The 17,659-nt window shown below is 41.7% G+C and overlaps 1 protein-coding gene across 6 annotated transcripts in view; it reads left to right on the forward strand.

The window, feature by feature from the left end:
- UNC13B (unc-13 homolog B) overlaps nucleotides 1-17,659 on the forward strand; it is a 227,334-nt gene that overhangs the window by 169,562 nt on the left and 40,113 nt on the right. For all 6 annotated transcript variants that reach the window (XM_076362991.1, XM_076362992.1, XM_076362986.1 and 3 more), the window contains 6 exons: nucleotides 842-910; nucleotides 3,349-3,438; nucleotides 4,914-5,048; nucleotides 5,870-6,003; nucleotides 6,957-7,042; nucleotides 14,051-14,177. In XM_076362991.1, coding sequence (XP_076219106.1) covers nucleotides 842-910; nucleotides 3,349-3,438; nucleotides 4,914-5,048; nucleotides 5,870-6,003; nucleotides 6,957-7,042; nucleotides 14,051-14,177 — 641 coding nt within the window. The remainder of the gene's footprint in view (nucleotides 1-841; nucleotides 911-3,348; nucleotides 3,439-4,913; nucleotides 5,049-5,869; nucleotides 6,004-6,956; nucleotides 7,043-14,050; nucleotides 14,178-17,659) is intronic.

Consider the following 17,659-nt stretch of genomic DNA (forward strand, 5'->3'; position numbering starts at 1 on the left):
GAGAATGGTTTTATTGTTATCATCCTCACACATTTTAGGTATTAATCAGCATAATGCATTGTGATGTTTATTCTTTATGTTCAAATTACACTGGAGCACAGATGGTATGGAAATGAGCCAATAGTACTAAACTCTGCATGGTGATGCTGTTGATAAAATATACTGTGCAATGTGACCGTTTCAGAACATTGTTTTTAAAAACAGCAACTGCTTTAAGAAAAAACAAAAAAAAAAGTCTGTCCCCCTAATGGTTAAAATGTTTTTTGTATAACGTGGTGGAGTTGAGCGTGCTGGAAAAGTATTTGGAAAAGCTCATGCTTCCCATCAGACTGAAAATTTGTAGATTGAATGAGGAGGTGTTCACAATGCCAAACCAGAATCCAGCAGAGAGACCTGACCTCGAGAAGATAGTCACAAGAAGCCTGTAATACTTGTCACTGAACTAATAGATAAGATCTTGGAGCTGTGTCATTGCTCTGAATTACACCCTTTTCTGCCTGTTCCTTTCTTCATCTCTGAATAAATATTTTCTCTTAAATATAAGTTTGGTGCAAATTGCAGACTAGAAATCAGAGGGGTTTTTGTTCTGCCTCTACTTCAGAGTGATAATGGAGTATTTTTCTGACAATTCTAATGTTACACAGACTTCAGAAATAATTACAGTATAAGAGTAAATCCAAGAATTGAAAGAAAATACTGTTTGCACAATACCATGCATTCATATTGCTTCCTCCCACTTTCCTGAGACCTGACACAAATTCCCTGATATCCTGCTGCTTACTCTGAACATCGATTGGACAGTGATGATATCCGAAGTTTATTAGTGTTTTCTGCTCCACAGAAAGAACGATTTGTGAAGCTTCTGGACCAGCTTCATAATTCACTTCGGATTGATCTCTCAATGTACAGGGTGAGTGGGAATAAACAGAATCCTTTCAGGCATTCTGCTGGGCAGAGGGGAAGTGCACCATTTGGATTTCTCTTAGATTTCTAACCTTTTGGGTACTTTGTGTCTTAAGGAATTGTCATGACAAGCTTGTTGCTCGAATACACCATTTTGTTTTCCTCATGGATAGGACTTAAATCATGTTTGTTTCTTCCGTTATAATTTCCTCAAGACTCTGAAATAATTTAAGGATTGTGAACTATGCTGATCTCTGATACTGTCCCAGAAATGCAAGTTGGATTGGATTAATTAATTTGAATTATTCTTATCAGCTCCTTCAGTATCATCTACAAAGGAAAAACAGACTTGTTCTCCCCTAGTGAGACAGAAATCTTTCAGAGGACCTGCAGCCATGTTGTCACTTTTTTCAGGTTTGGCAAACTTGAATCACTGTCCCTGACTCTGGATCTACAAGATGTGCTCTTAGGTTGAGATCCCCCCCACTTCAGCATATTGGGAAGAGATGAGTTTCAAATGTTGGCTTCTGTCCATCAGGCTTCTTAAACCCTCTAGTTTCTTTCTTTGCTACTCCAGAGCCAACATAGTCTTATCATGTGACTTGGCTTTTTTTTTTTAATTCCTTGCTATATTATTTTAATTAGTGACTAATTCATTGAAAAATTTAAAAATGATGAGCTTTGATTTTATTTATTTATTGAAAAGTAGATCCTCTTCTGGTTAGTGCATTTATCTGAAACACAGTAAAACACACAGAGGAGAGAAACACGAGTGGACTAAGAGAAGTGCATTAGGAAGACAAACAAAATGGACAAGGGGCAAGGTGCAAAAGAAGATAAAAGGAGTGTTGTGTAAAGAGCTATTCTAAAACTTTATTACTAGTAAGAGAAGGTCTAAAGAGAGCACTGATCCACTGAGTAGCAGAGGGAAAAGTAGCAACACATGGCAATAGGAGTCTGTAGTGGTGATGCCTTTTTTGTTTGCTTGGTCTTCAATAAAGCTGCTTTCTGGTGGCTAATGCAACTAAACCTTGGACAAACAAATAAGATCTTATGTAATGGACCAGGAAAGATTTGTGTAATTTAAATAATTTAGATGTTATCTAATTGGCAGTATATTTAGAGAAATTGCTGAAGAAATTTGGGAGCTCTTAGTAATTATTTTAAGACCCCTGAAGGGCAGGTTAAGTTCTGGAAGAAAAAGGTGTTAGTTTCCAGCTTTCAAGACAGGAGATGGCAATTTACAACTTAAATTACCCAGCTTAAGCCTCCCCCTTCCCCTAGTTTAATCAAGCTATTTGTAAGCACTTAAAACAATGAATAACCAGCAGTGTGGACTTCTGAAAAAGAAGGCATCAAACCAATGCCTGTTCTTTCCAGGGCAGGATGGCGGGTGAGGAGGGGAGAGGTGGAGCCCTCCAAAGAGTAGCTCCAAGTCACCCTCTGAATAATTAATTTGAAAAGCGTTTTGTGAGCAAGTGCAGTTATTCTGTACACGTCAGTTGTTCTTTTTGTTGGTTGGTTGCTAGCTGACACAAGCATAGAGGAGGTTGAATTTCAATATAGATAATGTTATCTTTTCCTGATTATTATTCCTAATCAAGAACATGCTGAGGAACATAAACGCTTGTAAAAGACACAGGAAGGAAAGAGTGGGAATGTAGGAAAGGGCACAGTGCCTGGGGTCAGAAAGGGAACAGTCTCTTGCAAGAAGCAAAGCTTGCTGCATTAGCATATGCATTTACATGCATATATATACATACATACATACACACACACACTTATATCTGGAAGGGACAATGAGACTTCTAACTTCAGTGGAACCCAGAGAATGGAGAAGGAAGCTATGGCTGTGGACAGCGGGGTGGTGGGCAGAGTATGTAAAATAAATGCATTAGAGCAAAGGAGGCACTGAAGGATACATGCTTATCTTGGCAGATCGGATCTTACAGGGGACTGAGTGGTTACAATGACTTCTTACAGGGAACAGCGCTCATTTTCCCCTCTCAGTCCAGTTTATTTCTCTGGAAAGGTTGCTAATATACCACACCTCTTGGTGTCTCAGAAGAGAAGCCAAAAACCAAGCGGTGAGTGCAGAAAGGAAAGGGCCCACACAAGCAACCTCGAGCGAGAGGCCAGGGCTGCCGGAGGCAAGGCTGTTGCTCCCTGCCTGCTCCTTCTACAGCCAAGGAGAGATCTTCTGCTGCCGAGGGTTGTCAGTCTCCTGGCATCCACAAACTTTACGTTCATATGAGAAGCTATTTAATTAAGCAAACAGATAAGCTCCTGCAGCAAAAAGGCCTTATTTATTGAGCATTGTTTTGACTGGTACAAGCTTCTCGAGCAGGAAATGTTTCCAAGATACTTTCCTTATTTAGCACATGCTTGAAGCTTTGCATGGATCCGACTGTGCTTTCCAACAGGATTTCCCTTTTTTGTCGACAGAATAATTTCCCAGCCAGCAGCCGTGAACGGCTGCAGGACCTGAAGTCTACAGTGGATTTGCTGACCAGCATCACTTTTTTCAGGATGAAGGTAATGTTGTGGGTCGGGATGGGAACGGGGCCTCCGCAGCTTTTGCCACAGGAGTTGGTTTCCCATTTTCAAACCATTGTTTCATGTTGTGCTTTAGACACTTAAGGAAAATTGAGATCATCTGCTGACCATGTAATAAACATCCACATTTTATCTTTACTTCACTGTATTTTGCATCATGAAGATGAAAGTTGTTTATTCCCTGGGATTCTTCAGTCATAAATACAGCACAAAATAATTAAAAAAAAAAAAAAAAAGGAGGAAAAAAGAAAATTGTCTGATTTTAGGAAGCTAATTTACTTTTGTTAATAATATTAGGAAGCTTTCCTATAAAACTGTCTCCAACGTTTATCAGTCACTACCATCTCTTCACCATCTTTTATCTAGTAAATACTTTTAAATTTATTTCTTGGAGGGTAAGATACTGAAATGGGATAGTATCTCTCAGTAGAAATCCAAGAGAATTGTTATGAAAGCTAATGTGCTGGTTCTGTAGTTAAGTTTATTGTTCTAACAATGTGTAATGAGATTTTTTTTTTAATTCCTGATTTTTGTTTCTAAACTTTTTTAAAAATACTGTTGTAGGTTAGCACATGTCACTTAGTAATTTTTATCTTATCAAAAACAAAGCAAAGTCTTTAATTTGAGCTATTTCAGGAAGTGCTTAAAATTTTACTCTTAAGCCCTAGGGTAAATGATGTTTTAGAACTTTATATTGAAAGTGTTCATTCAGACAATATGTCTGTATTGAAAGTTTGCTTTATAGAAATACTCTGAAAAGTTTAGAGGTAGTGATAATATCAAAATTGCCTCAGGTTATAGTTTTATTCGCAGGGTGATGCCTGCGTATCTGTTTAGTTTAAAGTAACCCTGAAGTGTTTTTCTAAAGCAATGTAACAATGAAATAATGAGAAGACCTGTTGTTGCAAGAGGAGAAGGCGTATTGGTTGGCATGTCCCTAAGGATTCTGGTGTGCTTTAAAATTCAGTAAACCTTGTGAAGAAAGATGTCCTTAAAGAAAGTTATTGTATTTAAAGGCATGCAAGCGTTTGGTCTTCAGCAAGACTTTCCAGATCAGATGTAATGTGCTCCACTTGTCTGTTGCACGTTCTTCCAGTGTTTGAAAAGATTGCTCATTGGCTTCATAGCAAAATCCTATAAATATAGCAGAAATTGTGTGTGCTTGGCTCAGACTATACACATATCAAGTCACATGATTTATTTATTCTGAAGAATCTTCCTTGCCACTTCAAAATCTCTTTTATGCTCCAAATGATCCTGTGGGGACGTAAGTGTTGTCACTGTTGTTTTATGCCTGTGGAGAGCGACCCGTTCATGGTTTCAGGTCACTGATAGCACAAGTCACTGAAAGCACATCCACCAAGTCCTGGGTAGTTCCCAAACCGGTGACTTGTTCTTTCCCTGTTTGATTTATGAACAGTGCTTTGTTTGACTCTTTGTTGTCTCCTTGCCAGGTCCAAGAGCTGCAGAGTCCACCCCGAGCCAGCCAGGTAGTAAAGGACTGTGTAAAAGCTTGCCTCAACTCCACCTATGAGTACATTTTCAACAACTGTCACGAGCTGTACAGTCGCGAGTACCAGACAGATCCTGTGAGTAGCTGATAAGCGGGCAGAAATCCAAGTTTCTGATTTTCTCAAGATAATAACAAGAATACTAATTGATATAAAAAGCCACACAAACAAAATCATGTGACCTGTTATCTTCTGAATGCACAAAATCTGTAATCAATTAATGAGCACTAATTAGTAAGTGGAGGACGATAATTGTTTTACACTAACTAATTACAATTCGTTTTGCCAGCCTCAGCTACTTTATTTCATGAGCAGTTATTTGTGAAGGGAGGTTTAGATGCAGCTTTGAGTGAGCAAAAGCCAATTAGAGCAAATGTAGACTGATCAAAAAAAATGTCTTCAGCATAGATAAACCTCAAGCAGCAAAATTTTATCTTGTTTTCTAGCACCCAGTGTTCTGCACTGGGCTTAGGAGGTATCTCTAGACACAAATAGTTCTCAAATCCATGAGAGCTCTACTGGGCACTCTGCACTAATGCACACACAATGTGTCAACATGGATTTAGTCATCAACCCAGGTGCCTAAAAAGCAAGTATTTGGAACAAGCTTAGAGCAAATGATGTCTCAGCAGGTCTCCTGGAGCCTGACTTGCTCTTGGCATGGTAAATGACAAAACAGGGATTATTTGGGTTTGAGGCCACCGGTAAGCAACATGGTTTGGCATATTACTGTGTTTTGCATTAGATCACGCAAGTTGCCAGCAGACAATAATTTTAAGCTCTTCAGAAGAAAGGGTCCACAGGTAATTAGTGTTTGGAGTTTGTATCGTGATCTACCTTTGTCAGCTTTTTCTTTCCCCTTTAAATGTACACCGGTTTTCCAATGGCTTCCTTCCCAGAACAAAAATCAGGACCTTCCTCCTGAGGAACAGGGCCCCAGCATCAGGAACCTGGATTTCTGGCCCAAGCTCATCACTTTGATAGTTTCCATCATAGAAGAGGATAAGAATTCTTATACCCCAGTCCTGAATCAGTAAGAATCTTCCATGTCCTGTATGGCTAATGCTAGTCTCTGTGTGCTCTGCTTTATTTGTTAAACTGCTTTCTATCTCTTCTGTCACTTGTGTATTTATAGAAGTACTTATCTTGTCTGTCTGTCTTTCTGTCTTATCTGTCTCTGTCTATATAAATAACTCTTTTTGATTGGGATGGAGGAGTTTCAAAAGGTTCAGTTACGATGGCGTTCGAGCACAAACACCCTGATTATTACAATCCTGAACTCAGGGAGGCACCTGAAAATGGGGTGAGAGTTCTTTTGGCTTTTTCTGATGTTGAGCAGTTCTGGGATGCAAATTAATGCACACAGTGCTGCCGTGGTGACAACACCTTACGCTGTGGTTTAGGAATGTGGAGTTCAGTACAGCACTGGGAGATTGCACTGGGTGGGGTTGGCACAGCACTGGAAAGGAACCTGAAACCTGTCTGTTTAACTGGTGGATACTCCTCCAACAGTCCCACAGGGCAGGAGACAGGGAGATATCTGATGAGGTATTATGCACAAAAAGCTGGATTATGCCTAGTGATCATTGATTTAACATGGCAGGGACACCTGATTAGTGTTCACCTGTCAGCCTAGTAACCCTAGGAAAAAAAGGAAAAAAAGAAATATGGACAAGAAAGGGGAAAAAGGTGCAAGGGCATTGAGATCACATTCCCAGAATTATTGTATTTATCTGTTTTAGGAGAGACATCCAGGGCCAGACTTTTTGAGTTACAAACAGTCTCAACAGCAGTGTTGTTTTCAGGTTATTTAATCTATGCCACAGAGTCCAGTCCATGATCTCCAGTTTCCACCTGGTCATTTATCTAGGGTGAAGGAAGCGTGTGTAATGTGGAGCTTCTCAGCTTGTAGTTTAGCTCAGAGCTGAATAAAGAAGAGCCCTTTGCTCTGATATATGCCAAAGCCTTTCCCAAATGTCCCCTCAGGTTTCCTCAGGAGCTTGCTGTTGGCAAGATCAGCGCGGAGGTGATGTGGAGTCTTTTTGCCCAGGATATGAAATATGCTACGGAAGGTAAGAGAATTCCTCACTGCTGCCAGCTGACTTGTTTGCTGATCTCTTGTTCTCCATCCATTTGGTGTAAATGAGGCTTAAGCACATTAGTAGCACCACTGTTTGGAGCAGGGATTTCTAGTGGTTTGTTTGTGGACAGCTGCTTTATGGGTGAGAATTGAGGCTGAGATCTGCGTGAGTTCTAGACCTGTGTGTCAGGCTGTGTTGCAAGCTGTTTATTGTTATCCCAGCTGGTTTGAAATCAGAAGTTCACCTTGGCCTGAAGATACGATGGCTTAGATCAGCAGCAGATTTTTTCTGCAATGTACAATGGTAGAAAGGGCTGGAGAAGTGAGTGGACTCTGGGTTGTGCCATGGCTGTAGTTCCCGGGATGATACAGCATAGAAGGTCTAAGCCTTTGGCAGAAACGTGCTGTTAGAACAAATCCTGCTGCAGGCATCTTAATTTTGAATTAATGTTTGCATAATTCCACCAGACTCCTAGTAAAGGAGAAACTTTACTGTTTCTGAAAATGACTTAGGCATGCAGAGCCCAGCAAACTCCCAGAAAGGAATTCTACTACTTGCAGTACTCTTCTGATGGTCAATTACAGTTTCTGAACTTGGTTTTAGTTCTATAAATTCATTTGCACAATGTAATCAGCTTCTTACAAGGTTAAGAGACCATCCAGCTCCCACAGGCTCTGCAGCTGTGGTAGCAGTTGTTCTCCCAGTATTTTGCAGGGTCAGGCCGTATGATCATCTGTAAGGTGATATTGTGATAAAACAGAAGTGCCAGTGCTGCCTATGGCATGCTAGCTGTATTCATATTCCAAAACCAAGTCAAGTTACTGCTTTTGGTCACTCACAAAATTATGCTCAATCCGTTTGCCCCCAGTTTGATCTAAGCTCACTTATAGGAGTGACAGCCTATTAAGCTCTTACTTCAGACTGCTAGAAAAAGAACTGCTGCCAGCTAAGAGAGTTTCCTGCATTTTGTTCTTCGGCAGCGGTCTGTGGGGTTGCTCTGTAAGTGAAGAAGATTGACTCAATCTATTTCTTAGTCTCTGTCAATGCAACAGGGGTAGAGACTGTGCTGTGGGGAGACACCCTTTGCCAGCTCTAGGCTTGAATTCAGCAGGCTGCAGGTCTGGATGAAATGTTCTCACTTCTGTGTTAGGAACTTTTTATATACGCTTGTACCCCACAGTGCCTTTGTCTTGTGAGGTCGTGTTGATGTAAGAACAGACACTGGGAAGAAGGACTAAGACCTACTAACTGTGTTGAAGAGTCTCTTTTATAGTGACTGTCACTACTTGCTGGTGTGTTAGAGATAAGGCAACTGTGATAACTTCATGTTCACTTTCCCTAGAAACTGTTTGCTCCTGCAAACATTTTGGCTCCCTTTTCCATTTTGTCCTTATTTACCCCTGTGCGCTCACCCTCAGGAATTTATAATGCAGTTTGCTCTTCTATGTGTTGAAAGTGCTATATCTTCTTCCTTTCCCAGCAGACATGAGAATTGGATCTCTCCAGGTTTAGTTGCTAGACTTTTCCTAGGATTCCCTTTCCCTGTTGTATCCAAAATGCAGCTGCATGAAGGTTACTGATTGTGTGTGTGAATTTGACTGTCAAAGGGGACATGACTTTGGTTCCCCCCCCGGCTTTACCTGGCTCTATTTGATTCCCAGTGCCCAAGTTAACTTTGCCTCCCAGGTTTTCTCTGTTTACATCTCATACTGTGTCCCCTTTGACTCTGTTCTCCCTGGTGAATCTGGGCTTATTTTAGCTTTTCCTGACATCCTTCTAGTCACTTGTGAGCTTCTTGAGACAAGGATTGGCATAACGTTTCCACCTGTGAGTTCATCAGTGCATAGCAAATACTTGCTGAAGGAGCATCCCTCTTCAAAGTATTTCTTGGTGAGAAAAGTTGACAGAAAGGCAGCTGATGGACCAGGAAGGGTTTGCATTTTGAACGAATGCTGAAAAACTGCACGGTACATGTATTTGTACTCTAGCTGTGCAAGTCCTGCAGGAGGGTTGAACAATGATAGAGTCTGTTTTGGTGTGTGTTTCTTCCAAATATATATTCAAGGAATCCTCAGGGTGCAAAATTCTGTTTGAGGCAAGTGTGATTCCTCACTGCTTTGCTCTCCAGAAACTTATGAAGATAACCTTTATAACAAGCTCTACAATAATTTAATTACAGGCCTTACTACATGTATTTCAAACAGAGATGATTGGATTAGTTCACTGCATTTTTTTTTTTTAAATTAGGGGAAAAAAGGGATTAAAGGAAACAGATTGTGATGTGTTACTGTCCTCAGCTCTTGGCTCTGTCATTTCTCAGTTCAAGTTGCTAATTTTTCTACAAGTTTAACTACACCAAGAGTTTCGTATTCCTGTCTTTGGCAATTTGTAGAGTAATCCCTGGGTACATTTCTGGTGTGCTCCAAGATCTGTACGCGTCAGGAGCTCTCTGCAACAAAAGCTAATCTGTTTTGTGGAGATATGTGCACATGCACCCAGAGTATAATACTTGCTCCTAACTTTCTTCATGGTGTTTTCCCTTATGTTCTGTTCCTAAGTTCTGGATAACATGAGCTCATTCACCTCACCAAGTGGTAAGTTCATGCTCCTTAGCAGAGTTTATAGTTGTGAGCAGGCAAAGACTTTCATCTGCTACCTGCAGTTTTAGCACTTTGGATGTAGTTGCTATATTAGCTTTAGTGTCCTGTAGTTTTATGCCAGTGATGAGCAGATCTGCAAAGATGTGGAAGACCATACTGCTGCTGCAGAAATGGAGGGTATATGCTGCTTAGGATACTCCTGTTCTGACTGGTCACTCCAGTTGTTGTTTGATGGTACCCAATACACTGAGCAGTTCTGGGTGAGAGCCTCTTTGCTGGGTCCCAGGCATTAAGCTGTAGATAACAAATGATGGAGAATAACTGGTGAGGTCAGAGCTCTAGTTCATGTGTGGCTCTATTCCTTCCCTCCTGGCTGAGGTGACGATTGAGAGTCTCTGGCCCTTTTAGTCTGCAGTGGGAGTAAATTTTCTTCTAGCTTAAAGGGTATGCAATGGCTTTGGTGTAGAAAGAGTGCGGGCCTGGCTGTGTGAAACTGCCCTCTCCCTCCTTCCAGCCTAATGCTTCTGCGTTGCTCTCCAGTATGCAGTGTGGAAGAGTTGGGAGGCTGAGGTGGGAGATGGCTTCTCTGAGTTGGAGAGCAGTGCCTGGCTGTGTGAGTTATTTTCCTTTTTCCTCACGGGTGGCAGCTAATCGTGCCTCTCCCAGCTGGAGCTTACCCCCATGTACACTACATAGCCTGTGCAGTAGGGCAATGTATAAATACTAATCCTTTACTAGGAAGACATTAAAAGACAGTAATAGAAAATCAGTGTCATCCTTGAGAGGAATGGTTCATCTTATTTTGGACGCATCAGCATTAGGAGAGTTGTAAATTGGAAGCATCTCTAATAGGAAGAGAGACTGAGTAGACTTGGTGGGCAGGATTGAAATAAATCATTCTGCCACATTCTCACTTCTAATAAGGGGAGGGGGATCAGACGCACGCACAGATGCCAGCCGTCCAAAGTGTTAACGCTTCAACAGCCTCAGTACCTGTTAGAGTTTCTTTGCAGAAATTCAGCATTATTTGCTAGAAGTTAACCCATGGAAAGTAGGCTGATGATCAAGAAAAATATCCATGGATTAAGGATGTGGTGAAGTCCTGTTTTCTGCCTGAAAAATAGAACTGGACATGGCACTAGAAAGTGTGCTGCTAGGAAGCAGTTCCCTATTAATGCCTTAATAATATGGCTTCGGTGACCCTAAAAGCTCTTCTCCAGAGGAGACTGTTTGCAGACGAAATCTGCTGAGGAAATGTGAGAGACTTACAGAACTCTGCAGTCTTTTCAGGATAAAACACAGCAGTTGCTGCAAAATACCTGTGCACTCTTTCACTGTTGCTGCCGCTTAAGCTCTTTAAAAGCCAGCAGGTTATAAAGCAGAACAGAAGTGTGCTAAGACTGATGGCTCCAATGCTTCACTTTACTTTTTCTAAAATGGGTTTCCAAAATATACCTCTGGCCGATGTGTTTCCATGTCACCTTCAAGTGCTCTTAAACATTTTCCTTTACAAAGAAAGCAGCTGATCAAAACCGTGCAGGGCCCATTGGAGGGGGGAAGGCAGATGGTACAAGCTGTTGGGGATGAGAGGGGGGTTTGTGGCTTTGTTGGCTTTCTTTGTCCTCCAGCATGTTTGTGCTGTTATAGTTCACTTTTGTCTTTTCTCTGTCACAAGCCCGACCTTTCTTTCGCATACGTAAAGTTCTCTTTTATGGTGGTAAGACCTCCCCTTCTTTCTTTTACTTTCCTGTAGTTTTATCCCCTTGGTGTGAAGCCTCTCCTTTACTGCTTAGATGGCTAGGTAGTCCTAGTAGCAGACCTTGGGCTTATGCTTCTGTGGCTGCTTTGCGTCTTCCTCTTCTGCAACTCAGTAGTGTTTTAAATGCCCTAAAAAGCAGGAAAAGGCTTGAATTACTTGCTTTTAGTGCACTACTTAATTTTGAGGAAGTAAATCTGGTTTGAGTCCTTTTTACCTCCAAGTCAGACCTTCCCTCTGCAGGAACAGCGCTTTCCCCATGCAGGAACAGCACCTGGGTGGCAGCGCATATCGAAGTTAATGAAGTTATAATTGTCCATTGATTTCCTCACTCTCACAGGGAGCTAAGCGGGCACGGTTATTGCTGTGTTTGTTTCCAGTTTAGATCCGCAGAGAGAGCTTTGCATTTTCTTCTGCAGTTGTTCTTGTGGGAGGTCAGCAGCTCAGACACTGAGTATACTCATACCTCCTTAGAGCTCAAGAAAGATACTAGATTTACTAATGTAAAACATGAATGGACTTTTCTTGGCTCCAGGACAAGCAAATTCACTGTGGAGAGTAATAGATCAAAGTACATGTGAAATAGTAGCACATGTGAAGTAATTTGTCCATCGAACCACCACCCCTGGGGACTATGTGTCTCAGATATTGGGCATTTTAATGTCTTTAAAACAAAGGTTGGGTTTCTTTTTTTTTGAGATTGTATCTGTGTGGATCTGCTACATGTGGATTAGAGGAAATCTGTATTACACTGTTACAGAGGTTTGCAAACAACTCACTGGAGTGTTCCGCTGCTTGGGAGTTGACAAGGCTTATGGAATAATTTTGCATGAAAAGTTCTTTGGGTTTTGTGTCTTCAGTTGGATAATTCATAATTTATTTGACCTTTCTTCTTGTGCATGTTGTTGAAGCTTCAAGAGAGATGTGGAAGTTTCTTAATATTTTGAAATAGTTGCAAGAATTCACACTTACATGAAAACAGATGATGATATTGTACGATAAGCTTGTCTGTCAGGTAACTGATCAGAAAGCTGGGGCCATTTTACATCATTAAGACGTATCTTCTGCTGATGAATATCTGTAGCGTGTATTGCTCGCATGTGCATATATCTACCCAGTTACTGGATACTTGTACCGAAGTCCTAGATTAAAGACATTCAAAGTTAAGAGAAAGACTTCCACTTTTTAACATAGTTGGATCCTGTCTACTCATCAGCAGTGATGCCCTTGGATAGTTACATCAATAATGAGGTAACCACATAAAAGGTAGGAAGACAAGTCTGAAGTCAAATTTTTGGGAAAAAAAAACTGAGTCTAAGCCAAATTCATGTATGTTTTAGTCTCATATCTCACACTGTAGTCATGGACTAGCAGCTTGCTGTGGTGCTAGAGTGAACGAAGAAGCCTGGCACAAAGTGTATTCATGCTGTTGAAGCATGGCAGAAGGAGGAGATGGATACGGACAGGCAGCACTAGGGAGTGGCGGTGCAGAATTGGTCAGCTGATAATTCAGGATCGTAGTGCAGGCAAAAGCTGGTTGCCGAGTCCTCTTAGCATCATGAAAAAGGAATTAATTTTATTCTTTTCAAGGAGGATTTTGAAGAAAAGCAGTGCAAAAGAAGGAGCTGCCTGTGTAAGCACGTGAGGGATGGCTTGGGAGAAAGCGTTGAGATGCTTTTGAGAGAACTTAACAAGTAGTTTAAAAACAGGGATTGTGGGCTGATCAGAGGTGGGAGTCAACTGCTGAAAGATGGTAGTGTGGATATAGGCTGTGAAGGGCCTTGAGAGCAAAGACATGGAGCATACATTTCTCGTGAGAAAGGGGAGCAGTGGTCTATGGAGATGATCTCTGCAGAAACGTAGGCCTGAGTGTGGCAAGTGCTTTAGCAGCATAGGTGTGTGTGAAGGGTTGTATTGTGGAGGTATGTGCGTTATACAGGGAGGAACTGCATTGTCCCAATATAGCCTGGGTACAAAAACACAACGAAACCTGGCAGGAGGAAGAGGCTCAGCAGCAGGTAGTTATCCATGAGTTGCTTCAGTGGACTGTGCTCAGAAAGGCAATACAAATAAGAACACAGTTGCCTTCTGAGAGAGAAGTGTCATGAATTTCTCCAAACTGGGGATCAGGGAAGGCTCCAGCTCCTGTGTAGCTTGTTTGAACTCGCTTGTGATTCACACTGTCAAACTCTAAAGAACTTGATTCTTTCTGCCCTTTCTTTTAGGGGGTGTAGTGTAACATGTTGGTATTGCCTGTGTTTATATCCAAGAATGAACAGATTTGCTCTTGAACAGATTCACTCTCCTTGTTTTGTTTCCTGCAAAGATGAAATCTGGACTGTCATATGTTAAATGGAAAGGCCGTAAGAGATTGCTCTATTTTTACTGCTTTGACAACCAAAAAGTCTTTAACAAATGGAAGTTTAGTTGGAGCTACAGAAATAAACTCCAGAGCCCCAAAGGTCAGCCACCAAGAACCCCTGCCTGCTGCCAAAATCCTGTGTCGTGAAGATTTTGTGGCCCTATAGGTGCTTCATCCTCAAAACCATTGCAGACTGTGGACATGCTTTATAAGACTGTCCTATGCCTGATGCAGTGATAGTGGTAAATTCAGACCTAACTGCTTTTTTTCCTTCTTTACAGAGCATGAGAAACACAGACTGTGTAAAAGTGCAGACTATATGAATTTACACTTCAAAGTGAAGTGGCTGTACAATGAATATGTTCGTGATCTGCCTGCCTTCAAGGGAAAAGTGCCTGAATATCCAGCGTGAGTGTGTTATGTCTCCTATAGTAAATCCCCACTATGCATCTCCTTGTGTTACCTTGAGGGTAGTCATTTGGTTCTCATGTGGCTGCCTTCATGATACACCATTTCTTCACTCCTGATTTTCTGTGTTTACGTGCGTGTTTGTGCCCTCTGGTGTTCTGTGCCTCTGTCCCTGACACAATTCAATCCCTTATTGTACAGCATTTCCCAAGAGCTCAAAAGCTTTAGCAATGGCATGGACAGTCTTTAAGCCACTTTGTGCCTGCAGTGTGGGCGTTGGTCAATTCTTGAACAGCGGACTTTTGGATGTATGCTTACATTCTTGTGTTAATAGATACAGCTTTATCTGTATGTATGTCTGTATGTGTGTGTATTAATGTCATGGATACACAGACAACAGGATTTGCGAGTAAAGAGAATGTTCTTTTTTTTATTAAGACCCAGTGGTTTCGTTGGAAACATCAGATAAGCGGTTGCTCTTAAGCTTTAAGTGATTGTTCACAACTTTTATTTAACTTTAAAAGAGCAGCAGTAGATTTCAGACCTGAAGAAGGTTTATGAGCCCAAAAAGTTGTCTGAGCAACTTGGAGAGAATACTGTAGCTAGAGTCCCACACTTGGCCTAAGGCAAGAGCAGGTGTGCTGTTTCTGACCAGTGTTTAACTTGTTTTCAGAGGCTTTCAGTGATGGTTGCTCCACATCTCCTTTCCCTGTGCTTCACTGTTACCCCTCCACTGGGTTTGGGGGTTTAACACACTCCCCTTTCTCCTACTCCAAATCTTTCTTGCTTCAATTTGAGCTAGTTATATCCTGTCTTGCCAGCCTGGGCATGGAGAACAAATTGTTCCTGTTTGACAAGAGTAAAATGCTTTTCTCATGTCCCTTCCCAGTCTTCTGCTGGTTCTCAATTGTTCCTAGCTTTCCTTGTAAGTGAGGTTTACTCGCCTCTCTCCAGCTGGTCTGTGTCTGGACATACAAAACCCAGACTTAAATACTGATGTTTCATCTAGACATTGCCTTGCGTTGCCTTGCAGGCAGTGCTGCTGCTTTCGCACGCTGGGATGATGGCAGCCTTTTTATTTTTTTTCTTTTTTTTTTTTTTCTTCAGTGGTATTGTTGACTAGTGATGCTTCCAGTGGGCCAAAAACCAGCCCCCAGGAACCCTCAACAGAGTTTCCAAGCTGTTCTTCCCATCCTGTATACGACTGTTCACTGCTGTCTAAATGCAGCACTTTGCACTTGCCCCTCTTGAAAAAACCATCTTGCTTGGACTGTGTTTCCATTTTTGCATTTTGAATTCTCTTTCCCTCCTGTGGTGCACGCAGTCCCTCAAGCCTCGTGCTAGCTGCACACTAGTAAGACTTGAGGCAGTTGGCGTAATTGGTCGGCTTGGGCTATGGGCCTTGCTTAACAGATCAGGTCAGCAAGAGGCATTAACTCAGTGAATAGGGTGCTGGAGTGATAGTCTCGGAAGCCCTGTTCTCTTTGCTGTGCCTCTGAGTCAGTGCAGTCTCAGGCAAGCCATCAGATATTCTTAATCTCTCTTTTTCTCCTGTGTAATCAGGATAATGATCTTCAGTTTCGTTCTGCTGTCTTTTGCAGACTGTTCTGCTCTGCTGGCCTTTGTGGTAGAGCTTCAGTGCTCATGTACATTTGCAGCCGCTGGCTTTGTTACTTCACTCTTGTATTTTAGTACAATAGCCACATTGTCAGACACAGGTGGTGTTTATTTCAACCATAACCTTCACCTGTCATGAAATATCCCCTTGGTATCAATTACAGCAATGTAGTCTTGTCCTTTGATTTGCTTCATCATAAGTATTTTTAGTCTTGAAGCTTCCTTAAACAAAGGAGTCCACACATCGGGTTTGCACATCAATAAACTCTTTATATGAAACCAAATTGCTGCTGTCCGGAGAACAGCTGAGTTGTTCATCTACTTGACACACAAGAAGCTATCCACAAACTTGCTTTTCATGTTGAAACTATGAGAAACCATGTTTCTGATAGCCTTCAGATATGATTGAATAAAGTGAAGGCTCCAAAGTATTGAAGCCGAAGTTTTTATGCTCCCCTTACTTTCTGAAATTCAGCAGCAGTTTCTGAAACTGAAGTAGCAACATAGCTGGGAGTGGATCTTCAAAACTTCCTCTCTTCACTTTTTAGCTGCCAGCTAAAAGCTGTGAAGTGTCAATTTCTGAAAAAACTCTAGCTTTTTAGATGTGTAAAGAAGTGTTGAATGTTTTGGTTTATTACTGATGTTAGCATGCAGCTAGCATTGTAGCTGTACTGGAGACTGCCTCCTCTCCGGTGGGAGAACGCATTCTTCCCTTTGAAATCCTGTCTTATTCTTCTGGCTCACTTCATCAAACATAGGATTTATTCTTTTGCTCTTTGAAACCTTGCCTGCCTTCTTGCCTCTGTGCTTGCCAAGGGCCACAGGATGTTCATTGCGTACGCACATGCATCAACACAGCAAATGAACGAGATTAACTCACCTGTAAAGTCTGAGACCACAGGAGCTGGGCTGATGGACAAGCTGAAATTGCAGTCTTTTGTGTTACATTACTGTTGTGCAACCAACAGAGGTAAACTTTCATTTAGTCACAAAGCACCGCTCCCTTTCCCGGCAGGCAGGACTGAGGCATATTCTGTGCAAACCTCGTTTGGAGAGGTTGGCTGTGCCGTCTCAAGTCAGGCTGTGCTGACCCCTGCAAGCACAGAATGTCTCTGAAGCAGCACCGTGAGCCTCTGCCTTGTGTGCTGGTGCGTGAGTAATTACAGTGTTTGCTTCGAGATCAATAATTGAAGCAGATGAGGAAGAAGATATTTGCCTTATAACAACATTTTGAAGCTATTTCTGCATGAAATCACATTATTTTTATTAGTTTCTGTGCTAGATAATTTTGAGTACCGTTTTGGATATGTTGCCTTCGTAGTCCTCAAAGTCCACCCTCACTTGCTGAGCAGCCCAAGACCTGATAGTAAAACCCTGTAAGTGGTATTTGGACTAAGATAACTCTAGGTTTGTGTTACAGCTCAAAGCACATTTTGGTCCTGAATGTGCCCAGGGACTAGAAGTATTTGTAGATGGTTTACATCTCTTGTGTTTTCCTGCCAGCCAATGAGGGACAAAGTTGAGGCTGGCTTTGCAAATATAGTTACAGAATTTCCTGACCTGATCCAAGGGATTCACTTTGCACTTAAACATTCATATTAAACCTCTTTCTGGAGGTAGTGCATTTTTTTTTATTTGGAGGGGAGGTGGTGGTAATTCCCCTCCCTATCCCCCCAATAGTACCTTCTTCCTTACTACCTTTGTTTAGCCAATTTGGTAAGACAGTAAAATACCTATGCACTTGATTTTGTATGCCAATATATGGTAGCCATAAAAATGGGCAGTGACTGTTGTCAACAGTGAATGGCCCTTTCTTATGGATATGGCACAATAACTAAGGATGAATGATAATCAGGAAGTAGTTC

The sequence above is a fragment of the Aptenodytes patagonicus genome, chromosome Z (genome assembly GCF_965638725.1).
Source record: "Aptenodytes patagonicus chromosome Z, bAptPat1.pri.cur, whole genome shotgun sequence".
In the NCBI taxonomy this organism is placed as follows: domain Eukaryota; kingdom Metazoa; phylum Chordata; class Aves; order Sphenisciformes; family Spheniscidae; genus Aptenodytes; species Aptenodytes patagonicus.